The sequence below is a fragment of the Thunnus maccoyii genome, chromosome 7 (genome assembly GCF_910596095.1).
Source record: "Thunnus maccoyii chromosome 7, fThuMac1.1, whole genome shotgun sequence".
NCBI classification, from domain to species: Eukaryota; Metazoa; Chordata; class Actinopteri; order Scombriformes; family Scombridae; genus Thunnus; species Thunnus maccoyii.
Window position 1 is genome coordinate 12750504 of NC_056539.1, and position 21209 is coordinate 12771712.

General features: G+C 43.4%; 1 protein-coding gene across 2 annotated transcripts in view; it reads right to left on the reverse strand.

Annotated features, from left to right (window-relative positions):
• The window catches only part of ssbp4 (single stranded DNA binding protein 4), a 90558-nt gene that overhangs the window by 51121 nt on the left and 18228 nt on the right, over window positions 1-21209 (reverse strand). For both annotated transcript variants that reach the window (XM_042417530.1, XM_042417531.1), the window contains exon 4: window positions 14057-14141. In XM_042417530.1, coding sequence (XP_042273464.1) covers window positions 14057-14141 — 85 coding nt within the window. The remainder of the gene's footprint in view (window positions 1-14056; window positions 14142-21209) is intronic.

Sequence of the window (21209 nt, forward strand, 5' to 3'; positions counted from 1 at the left end):
GTCAGAATCTCACTTGCACTTAAGGTTGTTTCAGGCTACCTTAGTGTGGTCTATGTGTCTCTGTGTTCATACATGAAGGCTGCACACCTGAAAACTCCACACATTAGTCGTGCTTGTAGGGGAAAAAAAAAAAATCAGGGCCAGAGAGAAGAAGCTCACCAGAATCAGCCGGTAGTTTCTGCTCCTCTTTGTTCAGCCAATCCTTGATGGAGCTTTCAAGTGGTGCACAAGCTGGCACATGACAACAGCCGCTTGCACCGCAATTACAACCTTTTGACTGAGCGCTCCTTCACGTGTGTTTCTGCTGTCTATGTTTACAATGCGTGAGCCACCCTCTTGCTCATCAGGCCTCTCGTTTGGGATAGAGCTTTGTGTCTGTGCACCTGAGTGTCATGTGAGATCATTAATTAGTGAAAATAACTATTACTGTAGCAACGAGGCCGAGGCTGACATTAGCAGACTGATGTATGTGCCTGTAAATAAGAGTGTGTGTGTGTGTGTGTGTGTGTGTGTGTGTGTGTGTGTGCGTCTGTGAGGATGGGGTTGGAGGTGTTTAACAACCTTCAACAGTCCCCCAACCACGCAAGAGTTTAATACACACAGCAGTGTGTTACCATGGTGACTAGGCCCAGCTCTGGGGCCCGACTCATGAGGCTGCATGTTTGAGTGTAAGTGTGTTATTTTCATTTGTGTGTATGTGTGTGTGTGTGTGTGTGTGTGTGTGTGTGTGTGTTTTGTGCACTATAAAGCCAGCACTTAAGAGTGTACCAGCTGCATGTAGATTTTGTTGGGCCTCAGATTCAGATTCAGTTTCATTTGTGATTACTGTCCCAAATCTGTATCTCTATTTACATTTCCTGAGATTTACTTTAAAACAAAAAAAAACGTTTGTGTTTATGAAACAGCAAAATTGACCAAGCTTCAGCAAATCGCTGTGTGCATATAAGAGTGTGAATACAGACTTAAATATGGCTATAGAGGATATGTGCCTGTGAGAATGTGTGTGTCTGTGTCTTCTTGCTTGTGTGTGTGTGTGTGTGTGTGTGTGTGTGTGTGTGTGTGTGTGTGTGTGTGTGTGTGTACACACACTCCCCTTGCCTTTTCTCAGTTCAGCAGAACCTCATTAATTCAGCAGGAATGGAAATCATTTCTGCACAGAGTGCACAGGAGACAGAAAGAGATGGAGAGGAAGACGCGTGGAAGGGTGGGGTGTGTGTGTGTGTGTGAGAGAGCGTGAGTGTGTGTGTGTGTGTGTGTGTGTGTGTGTGTGTGTAGGAAAGGGGAACAATGAATACTCACATTTCTTCATTTTTACTTAACTGAAAATCATTCTATTTTTTAATAATTTCATGTTCTGGATAAATACCACAATGAACGTATCATATTAGTCACAAAAGAAATTCTACACAATAAATGCAATATTTGAATACTATCTAATCATAATTATATTACACTGTGATTTAGTCATTTGTTTAACAACTCTTGGGAAATAACACATATGCCTAATCTCAGCCTGCATTTATCTAGATTACAAACTCATAAGGTTTATACTGTATGTCCTTAAACACAAACAAAGACTGGACAAACAACCAAATATAGCAAACGTCCAGATGGGTACATTAATAAAAAGGTAATCTTCCTTATGTAGCAGCAGATCAGTGCAGAGCCTCCTCCATCCCTCCCTCTCTCCCTCTCTCCCCTCCTCCTGCCATCTCTCCATCCTGCAGCCCGCCACCAGACAATATGGAGCAGACAGTAATCTGGCCATGCACTGAAGAGATTACAGCATCCAGCAAAACAGTTCAGCATTGAAGAGAGCAGCTCAATTCAGCACAACGCAGAGCAGCGAAGAGAGGAAGAGTAGGGGAAACTCAAAACGATCGTCCAAACCAACTCAACACAAAGCAGAAGTGAGCAACATATACAAAACGTCCAGCCAAACTGAACTGGTCCAAACATTTAGAAGAAACCTCTCTCTCTCTCATCTCTCTAGCACTAACAGCGTTTTGTAGACTGCAGAGCGACGGCTGGTCGCACACACTCCTTCAGTGAAAGCTGACCTTTTCAGGGTGCAACAGAGTGCAGTGCAGTGTAGTGGATCTCTCTATTCCAAATGTCACTTTTTACAGAAAAGATCTGAAGTGATAAGAACAGATCAGACAGCGCCAACGGGACACATAAGAGGAATGACACATGTACTGTATGCAAGCATGCGCAGACACACACACACAGTGTCACTTTTTAAATTATTTTTTTATGCATGCATGAACACACACTAGAGCTTAAATAAGTCCAAACATTCAAGCAATAATGAAACAGATGTGCTGCCCTATTTATCCACTGAACTTAATCATCATAGATATAAATAACTGATCTGAAGGCTTACATCCAGACAGCAGACTCGAGGTTGGAAGTTCACACGTTGCAGTTGTTGTTAAGTACATGATGTGGATTTTTGGATTTTCTGAGCCCTCTCGGAAGAATTAACCTTAAACGGCAGCAGGGGCAGCCTCTGACCCGGCGCTGACCTTAAGGCTGGCTAATAGCTGCAGTCCAGCTTGCTCAGGGGGAAACATCAGCAACAACAACATTCACATACACACATGAACACACAAATGCACTAATATATAAACACGTCTATTTATAGTTCTATCGTCTTTACTGTGCAAAAGATAAGCTGTAACCCTGAAGCTTGAACATCAGTATGTGCAGAAAAAAGTCTTTTTTAATAACAAACTCCTTGTTATTCATTCTTTATGACACAATAAATGTCTGTAAATTACATTAATAATGTACCAAGTCAGTGCTGAGTTCCATTCCTATCTCATTTTTGGTATAATACAATGTTTGGTGACAACTACCTGTTGTCTGGAGTCATAAGCATCAGCGTCTGGACAAACAGAGGTTTAGAATAATGAGTGCAGGCTGTATGACATATACATGTGCGTCAAAGTGTTGTGTAATTCAAATCTAAAATTATTCCACTAAATATTGACTCATTAGTCCTTCTAAACAATTTCAGGGTTGTCACCAGCCAACAGTTTGGACATGGACTCAGTTAAATTATAAATGTTCCATTATTATCATAACAGAAGGTCACTATAAATGACAAACCCCATTAGACCCGTTACTCTTAATTAAGTCTAAAAATCTAACTTGCAACTTGGTAAATGCTTGAAATGTAACTACAATAAAAGATTGTCCATAAGTAATGATTAATGTTAAGAACTAGAGCAACTCTAGTAAGCTGCTTACCTATTCTGAGTCAGAAAAAAGGGAAAGTTTGAAAAGAGAAAGTCCGAGGGTGGATAATAGAGGAAACAAGGGAACGGGACTGGCAGAAAGAGGAAGAGAACAGCAGCTAACAGCAAAACTCAAGTTGAGAGGAATGAGAGGAATTCAGTAAAATGGAGCAAAGGAGGGGGAGATACTGATTTATAAGATCAGACTTTCCTCATAAAGATGGACAAAACTTGAGAAGCAGAACATAAATACATGTTTGACTTGAGACAGGGGAATAGAGACAGGAAGAAAAAGATATTAAACTGGGTGGTTCATCTTCCTTTTGAACACATCATGATCCATTTACATGTTGTTCTGTTTTAACGCCATTTATTGCCCACAAAGCGATTATAAATGTAGCAGTATTTCCTCTTGTGATAGTCACTTCTTTAAACCAAGTAGACAAACGGACAGAATTCAGATAAAAAGAAGGGGAACTACGAGATTTAGTAGGAGAGTGGAAATGTAGCTGAAGATTAACTTGAATGTGAGGTGGACTAATACCAAAAAAAACTTCAGCAACAAGTTTTCCGGGTAACTGTAGCTTGCAGAGGTCCATAGAGGAGCATAACTACAAACCCCAAAATGTCAACTACACACTGCATATATTTTAAATCATGTGAATTTAACACTGCTGAACAGGAAAGGATATACAGTAGCAATTGAGTAGGACCACAGAACTACAACGAAAAAGTCAAAGATGGCAATGATTTCTTAATTTCTTGTGCATTCAGGTTTTAAATATGTCACCATTTCGCAAACACTCGAACAATATCTGCAAGTTTTCTCTTCAACATCTGTGCAAACCTCTGCAAAAACTTTCCTAGACTCATAGATGCAGTAGCGGGAACGCCATGAAGCTGACAAGGTTGGCGCGTTGAAGTCATAGCACTAATTTAGGAGGAGAGGTGGAAGAGTAAAGGTGTAATGGTAGAGGGAAAAAAAAAACAGACTCAGAGACACAGATGTGAATATGATGAAGGTGTTGTTGGCGGAGAAAGAGACCAGAGAAAATGAAGGTGTAGCTTATAGTTGAATTTAGACGGCGGGGTAATGGTATGCTGATAAAGAGGGAGGGAGAAACAGATGAAGGTGTAGTAATAAAAGGAGGAAGGGCTGAAGGTGTGATGGTGGAGAGAGAGAGAGAGAGAGGGGAGAGCTGAAGGAGCCAGGTGTGGCAGCAGCCACAGAGGTAATCATTGAGCCAATGGGGAGTCATTCCACTCAAAGCGAACGGGCTGCCGAAGTACCTGGAATAAAAATAATCATTACACTGCATTAATGTCACTGTCTGTATATACACCCTGGGCAGCAGTAAAGCACGCTGACTGTGGGTCCCCACCATGAGGACACTTGCACACCTTAACGCGCACACACACGTGAATATGTAAATACAAACGCATGCAAATAACACGAAATGCAAATATTTCCGAGAACGCGGAGTTAGTCTCTCTGCACAAACGGTGTGAAAATCAGCGACTCCCCTGCTGATTCTGTGCATTCACCCTGTCATCACAAAGACGAGCTTTTAGCAGAAACAAACTGTTCTCCAAATATAACTCAGCCAGCTCAAAGCACATTCATTATCCCTCCCTATAACTTATAAGTGTTATTTTAGCAACTGAAACCCCGACAGAGGCTTGAATTGGATCTCTCTCACACATTTATTCTGCCTCTCAGTATTGCTGCCTTTGGAAAATGAGGATTAAGTCTGCATTTAGGAGAATTTAAATTGCAAATAAGGCTTTGGAATTGTTTTAGTCTTTAATCCTAGCAGGGAGGGCCTCAGTGTAATGCAAAGTTGAGACAGGCGAACATCTCAGGCATTCATCAAGGACTGTGTTTGTTTCACCACTCGGTTCAACGAGACTTAATAAGCAGGGTGTCCGATCAGCACCTCACACACACACACAGACACTCACACACACACACGTAGACATGTACATACGCGCGCACACACAAACACACTTCTGCACACGCGCCTCCACCCATGGGCTCATTGATAGAGCGGCCAGTTTATTTTGGTTGTGAGTTTGGGTGTCCAGCTGGTACTTGAGACTGGTGGACTGGCAGAGCTGTGCAGCAGACAGCAGACGTGCACACACACACACACACACACACACACACACAGACACACAGACACACAGACACACACACGCTGTGCCAGGGACACACTGTGCCAGGCTGCAACGTCTGCCAGCTACAAGCCTGTCCACTGCCACAAAGAGAGGCAGAGGCAAAGGAGAAAGGGCAAGACAGAGAGTGTGCGAGTGAGTGTGTAAGAGAGAGAGAGAGAGAGAAAGATTGCGAGAGTGGACAAAAAATGAGGAAGATAAGAAAAAGTGTTGTTTTAGTGGATTTAAGTGAAACTCAGCAAAAGCAGGAGGGTTGAGCAGACGAGTGGCTCTCTGCACTGAGAGAGGAAGTGAAGCTGAAGTCACCTGTTCACTCAGGAGACGCTCATTATGACCACTTAATTTCTCAAGGAAATTTGATTCTGCTGCATTTTCATTTGGACATAAAACTCTGTGTTTGCTGAGGTCAGTACTGTACTGTATTATATTGAAGAGCGACATTATTCAGTCCCACTTGCACCAATTTTCTAGACTTTATTGCCCCTTGCAAAGAAAACCTCAATTCAAAGCTCAACCCTGGTTTAACGCTACCACTCATGCAGTTAGGCAGGAGATACACTCCAAGAGTCCTACCAGCATCTCAGATATTGTCTGGCTAATTACCAACAGAGTGTCAAGGCAGAGAGAGCTAAATATGTTACACCCACATAGACCCAAAGTAAATTGTTCTGAAGCAACACCTGATACCTTAGTAGATTCTTTACCGACAAAGTTCACACTATACAATAACAGATCGCACCTTTTCCTACAATCCATCATAGTTTACCTGCTCAGTTGATGCTCCTCAACTTTGACACGATGAATGAATGAAAACTAGTACATGTCCTTCAGATATTATTCCCTCACAGCTATTTAAGTACGAAAAGTTGCAAACAAACCCGCCATAACATATGGCAACAGGAAATCAGCTTACACAACTCTAAATGTTGCGTTGGTATTGAAAAGGGGTCATTTTTTGTGTTGTGTGGAATAAAACTTGGAAGTTAAAAAGATGACAACAGTCAAAAGCAGCGATTACACAAGCAGTGATTTGTGGTGGCGGCAGCAGTGTAAGGCAATACCTCAAATCTATACAACTGCTGCAAGTATCACCACAAAATACTGTGTGAGGAAGCTCTGAAATCTACAAAGACTCAAACACAAACCATCTCGCCACAATTCACAAACATCCATATTGTGTTTAATGTGTCCCTGTACCCAACGAGATCCTTGAGATAGACAGATAATACAGAAATACAGAATGTCACATTTTTCTTCTAACTTGGGTTATATTATGTAGTCGTGAATTGCGAATTAAACACGTATTGCACGTAATGTTACATGAAATACATACAGGCTGAGTTTTTTGAAGTGAAAATCTGTGATTCCCATTTCATCCATAGTCTTACAGCCTTTTAAGTGTCCTCACACACTTTCACGGTTTGACAAACACTACTGTTCATTCCTCAGTGGACGGTTAATGTGCACTCCTGGACCTGTACACCAGCAAGCAATCAAACTTAAATCAAACTTTTCTCATATTATGTCCACTACGGCAATTCCGGTGTGAGTTGAGTCATTTAGGGGCTTGGCGTAAAGAAGAAATAGCTTGTCAAACACCCCGAGTAAACCAACAGGACTGTATGTTTAAAGATAGGTTTCACTCCCTGGGACCGGCCTGACAATCCTTGTAACTATCGTCAATGTTTTAGACCTAATGAGGAACGGCAGTAATGCAGTGCAACTCCAAGCCTTCCTCCACGAAAAAAGAGAGAGAGAGCAGGGAGCTCCACAGCTGGAAAAAATTGGCTTGAGAAGAGCAGTGTCTCCAAATTTGCAGTTCACAGTTACCTTGCGTTGGTGTAATCGCATGCCAGACTCTTCTCGCCTCTCCTCTCAGACGCAAAGTTATAAAAACGTGAACTCAGCACAGGCTGCCAAAGCAAAGTTCAAACTAAGCAGAAGCAAACCCAGCAGAAGCATCATAATTGCATTAATTTATGCCATTTTGTACAGGACAGGGTCTTTTTACACAATGGATAAATGGATAAGTGGATGTGGTTAGGGACTCACCAGTGCTGGGTAACTTCAAAGATGGTGAGTGTGTGTGTGTGTGTGTGTGTGTTTGTGTGTACAGAGTACAGTCAGGAGATGCAAGCTTGGCAACAGAAACACCACAGACACCTCCTGCACGGAAGGTCGCCCTCGAACTTCCAACCCCTTGACAAATTGTTCACTCCAACTCTCCACAGTAAACTGGTTACAGTCGAGACAAACAAGTGATGAATGTTGCTTTTTTTAAATTATTGGACCGTAATTTATTTCCTGAAAATGACTAAACCGAAACAGAATTGGCAGCATTCACCCTAGTTTCACTGGGAGAGATAAACAAATGCCCCGAGGAGTTTCCACTATTTCCCAGAATGGAGTATTCATTTAAAGCATTCGTTTAAATTTTATGGATGATGATGTTGCAACTAAGAGGGCATTCATGGGTAACTGGGTTAGGGAAATTAAATGGGACTCGGTTGAAAATCTGCATGCAGGGAAGGAAAGTAAACGCTGCAGGGTTTGGCTTCTACAATAACTTTGCTCAGGCAGACTTGTGGCATTTACGCCGCTCTGGCTAGCAGGATGCAATGCATATAGCTAGTACCAAACTCAGATAAACTATGAAAAACGCAGACTTCAAAGAGAGTCCCCAGTGTCTTCAGACACCTCTTTCTTCCTGCACACTCTTACATCTCCCTCTCACCTTCTCTAACTCCCTCCCGCTTTCTGTCTCTGCTTCTCTTCTCCCTCTGTCACTTGTCTTTCTGTCCGTCCCGGGTTTGTTGCCTCCCATCTGTCCGTCTCTATGTCTGTCTCTGTCAAACACAGATCCAGGAGCCCATGCTTGCGCACTCGCAGAGTCAAGATCAAATACTAAACCACAGCACAGTTTAAGCTTGCCCGGAATGAACCTACGAGGAAGGGAATCATAAACAATATTTGATCTTCTGCTTCTGTCACTTCCAGACCTCCAGCCGAACACACACACACACAGCTTGAGGGCAGCACTTTCAGGCTTTGTTGCTTCCCTCAGATAGGGAAAGGTATACACAGACAGAGGAGCCGACTGGCCTTTTTCATTTAGACGGTAACAACAGTAAACAACGGCACACAAAGACAGCGTCCTCTCGCTCAACGCCCGTTTGCCTGCAGCCCGCACTCCACGCACTGTTTGATATTAAAAGACGACACAGGCGCAAACTGAGGATGTGGGGGGGGGGGAGAAAGATAGAAAGACAGATAGAGACAGACAGAAATGGAGACACAATGTTGTGGCATGCCATTTGTGTGTAGGCTATATTTAAAGCGAACGCGGCCAGGAGAATCTGAAGAAGATATCGCTGTGCCAACGCCGACTCCATTCCTCTGCTCTCTCTCTTTCTCCTCCTCATCCCTCCATCCATACCTACTCTGCCTATATTATGGATGTTATTATTATTCCTGCATGTCGTCATGTCGCCCCCGCTTCTCTCCTTCCCCCGAGCAAGAAAGCGGGCACTGCTGGCACCCAGCCAGATTACCCAATCAATCTCCTCTGAGAGAGGGGGAGGGCGGCGGGAAGAGAGGTGGAGGGAGGGAGGCAAAAGGAGAGAGGGGGAGGAATAAGAAAGAGAGCGTGGAACAGAGAGTAAAGAAAAGAAAGAGCGGCAGGAGGGGGTTGGAGGATAGTGAAGGGGGTGTTGGCGGAGAGGAATTGAAGCAAGAAAAACAGTGCAGGATGAGTAAATTCTATCTTTGAAAAAGAAGGACAGAGACAAAGACAGAGATGGCTATGAAAGGGAAGGAAGGGTTTCAGCAGACATGTGGCGTTAAAAATAGGCGAGCGAGCACCTGGTACAGCAACACGGGGAGTTGTGGAGATAGAAAGCACACACGAAATCACACACAGCCAGTCCAGACAAAGGCTTGGCCATCAACGGTTGTTTACAGAGCGCAACTCCTCCCCTTGTGCCACCTGTTACTGTGGTCCAGCCTAACAAATGTTTAACCCTCTCAAAGAATCTCCAGGCAACAGCCGACACTGCACCTCTATCTATCTGCAGCCTGCAGGTTAGGCCTGCGAGAACACCTACTTTCATTACCTTGTTATCAAGATTCATCAATTTAGAGCTGAATGAATCAGTTAATCAATGAACAGATAATTCTTTGGCTAAAATGTTGATAATCGATTCATCTTTCGAGTAGTATCTCAAGCGAGAATAACAAATATTTGCTTGTTCGAGCTTCTCAAATGTGAGGATGTGATATGTTTTGTTGTCTTATATTGTATGATTGTGAACTGAATATCTTTGGGTTTCAGACTGGGAAACCATGTCTGGCTTATTTCACTATTTTCTACAATTTTGTGGACAAAATGATAATCAAGAAAAAAATTGGCAGATTACTAGATAATGAAAATAATCGTTTGTTGCAGCTCTAAATCGAATAACCACTTCAGAAAGTAGTGACAAATTCTTTCTCAAACGGCTTGTTTAGTCTAAAAATGGTTATATTCAATATATAAATATTCAATTTACAATAATATAAAAGAGGAAAAAAGGCAGTAAATCCTCACATTTGAGAAACTGGAACCAAGGAAGTTTTGCTGGACCTCAGCAACTCATTTATCATAGTTGCTACCCATAAATTTCCTTGAATAATCAATTAATAGATCAATCGTTTCAGCACTAGATCAAATTCACAAACTCATACACGCTGCTTTTTCTATATTTCGTCTATTTATGAACAATGTGCAACTTGACATATTTGACTCCTCCATCTAAACCTTCATCATGACAGTTCTCATCAGTAAGCCGAGAGCTGAGTGGAGTCAGTGAAGCACTGCGATGTGAATGACGCACTTGTGGCACTAAATCTGTGACACTCCGCAGGCAGTGAACCCGGATTGGCATGAATCGCAGATGTTCGGGGTTACGACCTCTGGCTGGGGCAAAGCAAAATGTCTGCAACAACAAGGCCGAGTGTATCACTTCCTGAAAGACTGTTTGTCTGTGATTGCAAGTGTGTGCGTGTGTGTGTCAGAGCAGAGAAAACAGAGACTCATTCTTCTTCCTGCTTTAATGTGAGCAAGAATGTGTGTGTGTGTGTGTGCATGCATGAGAACAAGTGCGCCTGCCCGCTCGTCAATATGTATGCTTTCTTCATCACAAAGCTCCCGTTCCTTTAATCATTCATATTGAGTTACTAAAGACGTGCCATGTTCTCATAATCAAACACGTTTCCTCAACAAAGTGCTCTTTTGAGGAACATCCAAATTCCAGCCGAAAAGAGGACTATAAGACGAGCCGATCTCTTTTAGGAAATAAACATGATTAAAAGGCAATGTGAAGAGGAAGGACAGAAACACAATTCCAACAATTAAGACGACAAGAGAGAACACTTAAATTACTTTACAGAGGTACAAGACTTCAGACTGTTCCAGCTCTTTATGATACAGTATCATCTCGCTTACTTTGAGTGCGAGCGTTCATTTGCATACCAGTGTGAGTGTGTGATATGCACACAAGCGTGCCTGCGTGTGTGAGCGTTTTGCGCGTGAGCTCGAGTGGCTATGATAGCAGATTCACCATCCAGGGGTGAAGCCAACCAGCGATCCAGCTAGTCAGAGGCCTCCAGTTCTGGGAGTGTGGCCAGGGCTCCAATCCCACCACATTCCCCTGGATTAGCTGTCAACCAGTCCCCAGATCTGAGGATTAGCACATTATATTCCATTATCTTTCCCAAACTGAAGAGTCCACAAAGTCTACATCATCGCTCACAATGGGGGCCAATAGGACAGGGTTGAGTAAGAGGTGCCTTCAAACCGGGCCAAATTGAGCCAAACTGAGCTGAGCCAAACCAAATCTGTAACTAAGACCGTACTCTGGCTCAAAGTTGCCTAGCAACCAAATTAGTTCCAGGAAACAAATAAGCAAACTGTCTTTCTAAATATTATTTTATATATTTTCTCATTGTCGTCCACAATAAACTGACAGGGAGGCTACCAGAGAAGACCATAAATTTAAAAAAAGAACAAAACATAATACAACATAAAACACAAGCACACACACAAAGACATAAAAACAAACCAATCCTGGTTTATCTTGCACACATTCCTGTCTCACTATTCCTGCTGAGCGACACACAGAGCGGAGTGTGTGCGACTCCTGGGAGCTGTGTTGTTTTTCACTCTGTGATCCGGGGGGACTCGGGGGAATGAGGGAGCCGTTATCAGCAAGGGGCCGTGATAGAGACTTGATCAGGCCGTCGGTCTGCGGGGACCACGGAGCCAGAGTTAATCAGAGACAGACAGACCCCTCATCACCCTAGGGATTCACACGCTTCGACCCCGAGACTCTCTTTCTCTGTCACACAAAACGCACAAAGACACACACACACACACACAAATGGCAACAGTCACAATAGCACATGTGCTCACTCACACCTATTCTTGCATTTTAGTGTTGTCGGAGCCTCTGCCACACCCTCAGTGCACACACACTTTACGGTCTCGTTTTGGGCTAAAAGTTCCAGCATTCACCAAAAGAGAGAGAGTTTTTAATATTCCTGTATTATAAAATTGGATAATATAGTGCAGCCATGGAATATTTCACTTAGCTTAAGAGCTGGATCAAGCTGTTTAAGTGTCCATACATGATGACATGAAATCACTTTCCAACCTAACAGATACATGAAGGGAAATAAAAGTGCTAAACTGTGTGTTAGGGGGTTAAAGGCTAACAGTTAATTCTTACATTCATAATGTTTGACACCAACAAATCAGCCCACTCTGTCAGACAGCTCGCTCACTCTGACCTTTTGAACTTGAGCCAGGTCAAAGGTCAAGCAATACTGTCTGAATCCTTGAACTACAACAAACTTATGTGTTTCAAAATGAGCACACGGGACCTTGTAGCCTCAATTCATTCGACTCTTAAACTGCTGTTTCAGTCTATGTTTCATGTTTTCACTCTACAGTCAAATACGCAGCAGCAGAAGTGATCCTGACTGATTTACGTGGCCAGACGCTGAAACACGGAGAGTTTTGAAATGTGTCTTTTACGGCACCCCAATTTGAAGCTTGAAGTTCGGCTATATATTGACCAGGCCTGTCAAACCGCAGCCGTTAAAGAGCTGACATGCAGGTATCCAGCTGGCCTACCTCTGGAGAAAGGTGTAGGAAATTATATGGCATTTAGATTAATTAGACACAGTTGTCAGATTTAATTAACTACTAGGTTTAATTAACCATGTAATTAATCTTATGGTGGTCCAACACATGCATGCACAGACAGGCACAGAGACACACACATCAGCTCGTAACCCCCCGCACACACACACACACACACACACACATGCATAGTACATGCACAACAAATGTAATCTGTTCAGCTGACAAGTGCACACACTTTTGCTGTCAAACCTCATAAGAGAGTTCAACTGAATGGGCGACTGGCTACAGGCTAAAACAGCCTGAATGAATCGTGTATGGTAAGAATAGCACCTTTAATCCATTTCAGGTTTCACTTCTGCCCAGGTGAAACGATAATCTAGTAGCTAAAGCAGTCTGTCCGGTCAACATCCTAACACCCGTGTAATCCTTATTCAAACACATTTCAGGCAACATACTGCAAATATTTCATACGGTGTGGACAAGTGAAAAAAAAAAAGGCATTGAAAGTAAAGTGTAGAAATCCATTTTAAAACCCAAACTGACAGAAAGTGAGAAGGTTAAGCCTGCGAGGGCCACAGTCACATCAGAACGGTCATTTGCAATAATGAGAGCTGAAGCAACAAAGACTTTCAGTTGTAGTCGATTCACTCATACATCAACCAGCTCTTCAAAAAACCGTGTGTGAGTGTTGGATAGGTTACTGATCGACTGCTCCAACTCTTCAGAAGATAAGAGGGTCAAGGAGGCCGAGGACCCTGACCTTTCATCACCCTGTCCAGCCCCTGCAGCCACAACTAGCATAGCCTGGCCAGCTCTAAATGAGCCCTGTGTGTGTGTATATGCATTGTGTGTGTGTGTGTTAATGTGCTTGTGTTCTCAGCCAGCTGCTTTATGTGCTTTGACCTTTACTGAAGCCGTGAGTGGACCAATAAATAGCCAGGCAGTGCTGTGACCTTTCACCTCAGACCGACAGTTTGGCTGAGACCTGAGGGGTCAGGGGTCAGCGTTTGAGGAAGTGCGGGCAGCAGCTGAGGTACAGCGTTACGCTGCTTGGGCAGATGTTAAAAAACTGATACCTAATCAAAGCGGATAATGTGAAATGCGACAAAATGGTATGAAGACTCTCTATTAGACTTTAAAAATTCAAAGATGGAATTTCCCATAAAATATAGAAGTGGTGTTCATAGGTGCTGCATTTTTAAAAGCGTGCTATTTCAGACATCTGGCTCAGAGTCTGTCCCATCCAGAACAGAGGCTGCAGCAGAGCAGACACACCAGACACACAGACATGTCAAAACAGGAACCAGCAGCATTATCACAGAAAGAATAATCTGTTCTCTCTGATACACACTCTGCATGTGCTCGTATGTCCTCACAAGCACGTGTGGTGGATGAGTGTATATTTGTGCCCCAAATTGCCTCATACACAACTGGAGGGTTGGTTAAGTTCACTCACATAGTCATGGAAAGCCTTGGCCTCGCTGGAATGTTCGCATGTCTCCCTCCGGTCCGGGGCAGCGCAGTACAGATCCCAGAATACACTGTGCACAGGACAAGAGAGCGACAGCAGTTAGACACTTTACTCTGTGATCCAAAGACATATTATGTTGCTGATTGGTGTGTGTCTGTTGTGGATATGGTTGCAAATCTCTAATGGAGGCGAGTTTGTGTGCAGTGCTGAATGCAAGTGGATGAAGTGAACTTATGGAGGTGCTAAGACAATTAAAAAGTAAGGCTGGGTTTTTGATACATTACTTGGATTCATTTAGACCCTATTTTTCTCAACTTTTTTGTTCATTTGACAGAAAAAAATAACAAACTTCTCAAGTGCAGCAGTGCTTGACAAAGTAGGGTGTCTTCATACTCGGCAACTGCAAAGCTCACATTTTGGGAGCTGGAAGCAGGAATCATATAACGACAAAAACAAAAGCAAATCATTGCACATTACGTGTCAATATTATTCGTTGGTTCTTTATCAAATCATAAGTGCAGCTGTGACGGCAGTGTTTAATGCTGTCTTTACACACGCAGGCACACAAGCACTTTGCTGAAATAAAATTGTATTGAGGAAGGTCAGCAGGGACTGAAACATTAGTTTAATGTACCGATTCAATAAATATCTTAAATGACGAGCAGCGTGCAGGAATCGTATCTTTTACTTAATAAAATGGTACAAATTGGCAAAGTTATGATATAAATCAGTAAATTTCAAAGCATTTTGCTGCTAACTTTCAGTGATGGACAGTTTTCAACACTCATACTGTATACAAAAGTATTGAGGTACGATACTCAGCTCTATTAAAAAGCAGTTTCCACTATAGACGCCATTTCCCAACACGAAGTCCTACATTCAGCTGTAGAGAGCTTCCACCCAGGAAGGAGGGGTCGCCAAATGTTCCTCTCTGCCTGCCCTGGCGACCTGTAGGTTACTGACCAATCAGCTGTGATTATGTTACTTACTGCCCAATCAGCCGTACTCATATTAGTTAATTAGACCAATCCCACTCCTCTAGGGCAGCAGGGGCCACCAGGTCCCTCTCCAAATGGGCCCTTAATTACTTCACTGAAATTAAGTACCTGCTAAGCCGGTCCACATTAAGGCTTTCTCCTTCTTCAAGATATTGATTTCATGGACAGTGAATAAAAAAAGAAACCGCTGAACTCATGAAAGGAATTTCTTCCTGTCATTTAAAGGTACAAATAAACTGTTACACGCATTCTTTGCGCTGATGTTAGGAACAGCCGTGACACTTGATATGACAGACTGCGAGATGGAGCAGAAAATACTAGCTGATCACCCATAACTGTCAGAGAATCACTCACTAGCACCCTGCCACATGTTTCACATGTACCATTTTTCAGTGTACAAGATTTTTATCCTGGACCTTTTGAGTTTGATGTTTGAGGATTATTATCTCTTCAGTGCAGTTAAAATAAAACATTGCTTATCATTGATCTACCCTTTCCTTTATGTTCTTTTAATTTTCTACTTGTTATTTAAGGGCATCGAGAACACAAGAGTGCAAACAATAGGTGTCCTAAAAATAAATAAGAACAATAAACAATAAATTTCAACCCTGCGGCACCCAGTACCAACCACTCAAAGGATATGAACTAAAATAGAGAAGTGTTATTAAAGTATTTAAAGATTAAAAGACAGAGTCGGTGCCCTGAGGCGTTCAGCGAGCACTGGGGTCCCCTCTAGACAAGGAGGGCACTGAAGAACAGAGAGGGACAGCGGTGAACACATATGGTGTGTGTGTGTGTGCTTTTGTGTATCAGGGGCGGTTGTGCTGCCCTTCTGTCACTTGACAATAAAGCCAGTGTACATTATCATATCTATCGGTTGGTGTTAAAGAGATTGCTGCTCCGTCAGAAACGAGCCGCGGCGAGAAGGCGCAACCATCGCAAATCCAATCAGCTCTCAGGGAAATGAAATGGGATGCAGTTTACAGTTTGTTACTGAAAAAGACACAACCTGCTTCAGACACAGGGGTAAGGGCAAGGTGATCTAACATCTCCTGGCCTGTGAAGTCTGAAATATATTGCGATTTGAACAGCTGACCTGCGTCTGTATGAGCCACGCGGGGAAATCTCATTCTCTGCATAATCTGAAGCTGGATCGCTGGTGGACAAGACTAAACGTAGAAAACCAAGGCTTTCATTATTCTGATATTATTTTTAGGTGGTTGACATAGGCAGTGTTTAGAGTTGAAAAGGGAAGGTGGACGGAGCCATTAGGTGTAAAGACGTGCTAGATTAGGAAGCAAAATTACTCTAATGTTGAACTAATGAAATGCAGATTTTCAGCTTCAGGGTGCATGAGGGGGAGGTCTGTTTTCATCTACTGTACCATCTCATCTATCACTAGGGATGAATCCAGGCAACATCTGGATGTGACCAGTGTAAGCTCTGATTTGACAATCCCACCCACATTTAGAGGAAAAGCCCATGTCATAGTTGTTGTCGCCTCCTTTTCACTGACATTAATCTTTAGAAATGATCTGGGAAGTCAACATTCACAGTTAATTAGCACCAGCAATCTGCAAGAAATCTTGTACTCTGCACACCCTCATAATAGTAAAATTTCTATCCAATTATCTAATCATTTCAATCTAATCATCTAATCATGGGAAGCTCTTTATGGTATTATGGGTAGCAACTGGCGGTGTTTGAGCCACACAACTCTGTGCGGAGGATTTCAGACCAAAACTTTGGAGTGTTCTTACTTTGAAGAGTCACAGGAGAGATTTTAACGGCAGCTCGAGGTCATGCAAACTGTTTTTTTTTTTTTAATTCATTCAAATGAGAAACAAGGCTCAAAAATATGAGCCGGCACTGTCAGCACACACTTTGTATCCAGAACAGAGAAGGAAAGGATTAGCGTCCAGCCGTCCAGAAGAAGACAATTACTAAAATTAAATGCCATCACGATAGTTATTTGCAATTAACTGTGGTCTGACAAAGCCAGTGGTTACAAAGTGCTTTTTCCATTATAATAAGGAGAGTAAACAAAGACACAGAAAAGACAGACGCACAGGCTTCTTGGTGGCAGGTCTACTTGATAATCCTGCGTGTGTCTTTGGCCAGCTATCTAACCAGACATTCAAGCAGCCGGTCAGTCAGTCAGCCAGGAGAGAGAGAGAGAGAAATAGAAACAGGAATTAAGATGGAGATGGAGACAGATGGAGATAAGGAGGCAGAGAGAGCATGAGTGAAAGAAGCAGAGAGTCTAAAAAGTAAAGTTACAGACATCCGACCACGCTTTCTGCTTCTCCTCTTATCACAACAGGCTCTTCTTAATGGGGCAATCAAAGAGAGGAGGCGGGGAAACACAAGCCTTCCAGTTGTCTTTATTACCTTGACTCAAACTCCAGCTAGTCTCCTGGTGGCAACAATGCATTCAGTCAGCAGGAGGAAACAACAACATCACTGTGCCATGTAAATCAACAACACTCCCTTTGGACCCAGTGGCTAATAAATACACTGCAAGAAGACTGACGGCTTATGAAATGAAGTCATGTCTGCGACGCGGGTCTAACGTGCGTTCGATCCATGTTGGACACACTCATGTGGGACAGCTGTCGCAGGCTGCAGAGACACAAGTCTGCAGTGCAGAACTGCACAGAAATTCATTAAAGTAATTACCAACTAAAAGTTTCAGTTTCATTTTTCTCCTTCTGTCCATCAAACCATCCGTCTCTCGCGCGCTCCAGCCCACACATGAACTTTCTATTTCTCTCTCTAAATTTTTTATCTCTTTTTTTTCTTTCTCTCTCTAACTCTTTTGAGGGAGTCGGTTGAATACTGCTTCAACCTCTACATCATTAAATTAAAACTAACAAAAATACTTCATCATCCAAGCCAGGGCGTATCTGACATGCATTCAGCTCTGGTAGGGAGGCGGATGGGCGTTGACCCATTCAGATAGACCACAAACACGAGTTTGACCCACGTTATGGTGTCATCTGAACTGGATATACATTTCCTGTCACATCACAAACAATGAAATTCACTCATAAATATTGCGAAATACGTGATGCTGGAGACTGACTGTGGACCATGCTGCTTCTCTTCGGTGGAGGAGGGTTGTATATATTTGAATTGTCCCAGCTAATACGCAAGCTTCCTCCATTTTGGACTCTCCAGGTAGCCGTTGCCCGAAACATCAGTGTGTCAAGAGGGTTTGCAACTGGTTCACAATGAGAGGTTCATATATCAAAGTTCACCAAAGTTGAGCTGAAAGATCTGCGATCTACTCCTGCAAGCAAATCCACTGAAGCAAATGAATTAAAATGAATTGATTTTGATTTTTAAAATCAGCTGTTATAAATGGAAGTATGACCTTATTCTTCCAAACTGAACAACTATAAATTGTTTTGCAATCGCTTATTTCATATTTCAGAATTTCAAAGAAATTCACCAGTAAGTGGTCTACGACTTGCATCAACATATTTCTCCCTGACTATGATTGTATTTGGATATGCTACAATAGGAAAACCTCCCGTTACTCCCACTTGGAACCATCATTCTGAAATGGTTACCCCACCTTCTAGCTTTGTAGCCACACCAGATAAATAGCCTATATTAGCTATTTTTATCCTTTTACATATTTGTAGCGGTTCGTTAACAGATGAAACCAGATACAAACAAACTGTGTTAGCTCCTTTTGAATTGGCTGAATCAATTGTATTCGTCTTAATATTATGTTTTATTTAGATGTAGTGGCCAGTTTTGGTGGCTTTGCGGCCATTTTGCCAACAGTTTGTTGATTTTTCCGGGGTGCTTTTCATCAAGTGGGAGATAAAGAAGCTGCCAGAAATTCCTGATATCTTGTTTTTGTGGACTCATCTGCTCATATTTACAGTCTAAACGCTATGACGTGAACACGACAATAGAGAAGAAAGTTGAAGAAGACTGTCTGATACCTGTGTTTATAAAGAGAAGGCCAGACATTTGGGAGCAAAAGACGTCTGCTCTCATTCTGTTTTCTCTGCCCCTCACAAACAAGAATTTCAGCTAGGGGCTATTCACACACAGGATCCCTCTACATACTGTTGTTGTGCTGGGATTTTCATGTGCGTGTGTATGTTTTGTGTGTTTGAGGTGTGTGTGTGTGTGTGTGTGTGAGTGGGGGGTGTATTCAGGATTCGGCGGCCATCCAGTGAAAACTGGTTAAAGCAATCGATTTTGGGATAAGGAGGAGACAACTAGCTGCAGCCAATAGAGAGGGAGCTAATGACACAATCAACACCTGCAGCCCTCGCAGAGCCTTTTCTTTATCCTTCCACCCATAACAACAGATGTGGATGAGTGACCCCCCACCTCCAGCCTCCCTCTTCCTCCCCCAACATCACCCTCTTACAGCTCTAGTCTTATTCTGAAGCTTCCACCCCCCAACAACGCCGTCCTACAGGAAACAGCCACAGAGGCAGAGACAGGAGGGAAGAAAACCCCAGTGAGGTGCTGAGGAGGGGACAACGGGGGTGGGGCCAGGGTGGCGGTGGGGTCGGGGTCTTAGATTTGGCTGTTTAACACAAAAGAGGCTGGAATGCAAAGAGTTAATCCGTTCGGGGGTCTCTCTTCCGCAAACAAAGGACAGGCCTCCAGACAAAGGTTGAGGGAGGGGGAGCGAAGGGTGAGGGATGAGGGAGGTTGGTGGCTTTCCTACCATCTGGAGCTTTTGTTTTGGGGGAGGCTGAAGGTTGGGAGGGGTGGACAGGGGACTCTCCCCCCCCACCATCACCACCACCACCACCACCACTACCACCTTCCCCTCCTTTCCACCAAACGACCCCCGGACCCCACCCCCAGTGAGTCTCCATGTCCACGTGCTGCGTGGCCCAGACAGACGCCCCTCAGCTAGGTCATACAACACTGGAGCCCTGCCCTGCCCAGCCTGGCTAATCAGCAGCAGCCTACTCTCCAACTGCTCTCTGGCGCACACACACACACACACACACACACTAGGGCTGTCAATGAATATCTGAAATTCGATTATATAATCGAATTGTTAAAAAAAACGGACACTCAATTGTAAAAATTAATATTCGACCGTGAAAAAAGCAGCACTACCACGGCCGTCTGCCTCTCGAATTCTCGTGTGGGCCTGGGCCGCTGCACTGAATGCACTCCATGATGGACAGGAGTCACACAACGTCACTTTCATTGATTGAAAATGAAATGTAGGTCAAGCTGAAACGAGCGAATTATTCAACAACAACCATGTGGTAATGATGGCAGAGAATTCACAACCCAGCTCAGCCACAGAGAGAGTGATTTGCACTCCGAGCAATCTAAAAAAGCCCCGTTTGATAATGCTTTAGATTTTGGTAACCAGTATGAATACTACCTAACCTGTATAAAAATTAGGCTATCGAATAACATATCAATTACAAATTATTCATTTGATCCCAAGACACCAACCACGGCACAGACAGAGAGAGAGAGGTCTACGTTCATACGGCCAATTTTGACAGCCCATAACACACACACACACACACTCACACACTAGGTCATCTCCCACACTCCGAAATATATCAATACAGTCAGAACACACAATACAAGTGCTCTGTTTCCCTTTCTGTTTCCCGCTTTCACACACACACACACACACACACACACACACACTGGGCAAGTCCTCCTGAGCCCTCTTGAGCTCTCTTATAGGTTAGGGCAGAGGCGAGAGCAAACTTATGCTGCGCTGTATGTTTGTGTATGTCATTCTGTCAGTATTACTGGTAGCTGTCCAATCGAGAGCTGTCAGGTTGAGAGAAGCCAGGCTCTTTAAGGACCATTATGAGCTGTGTCAACAGGCTGCACAATTACAACACACTGGGGCCAGAGAGGATGAATGAATGAAGCTGCATGTCCGGGTTTATTACACAGGGCCAGCCGGGGGGCTTTGGGGATGAGCAGGATAGCATGAATGACAAACAAAGCAGGCCTGTCAAACCTCTTATTCCGGCTCTCTTTGCCCTCGTGCTCCCGTGCTGAGGATTCAGCCTCTCAACCTCCCTGACTGCTTGCCCGCCTGCCTCTTTGTCTGCACTCATTCCAGCTGCCCAGTTTCCTCCTTACAGCCCGCTTGCTCCCCTCTAGTTGGATTT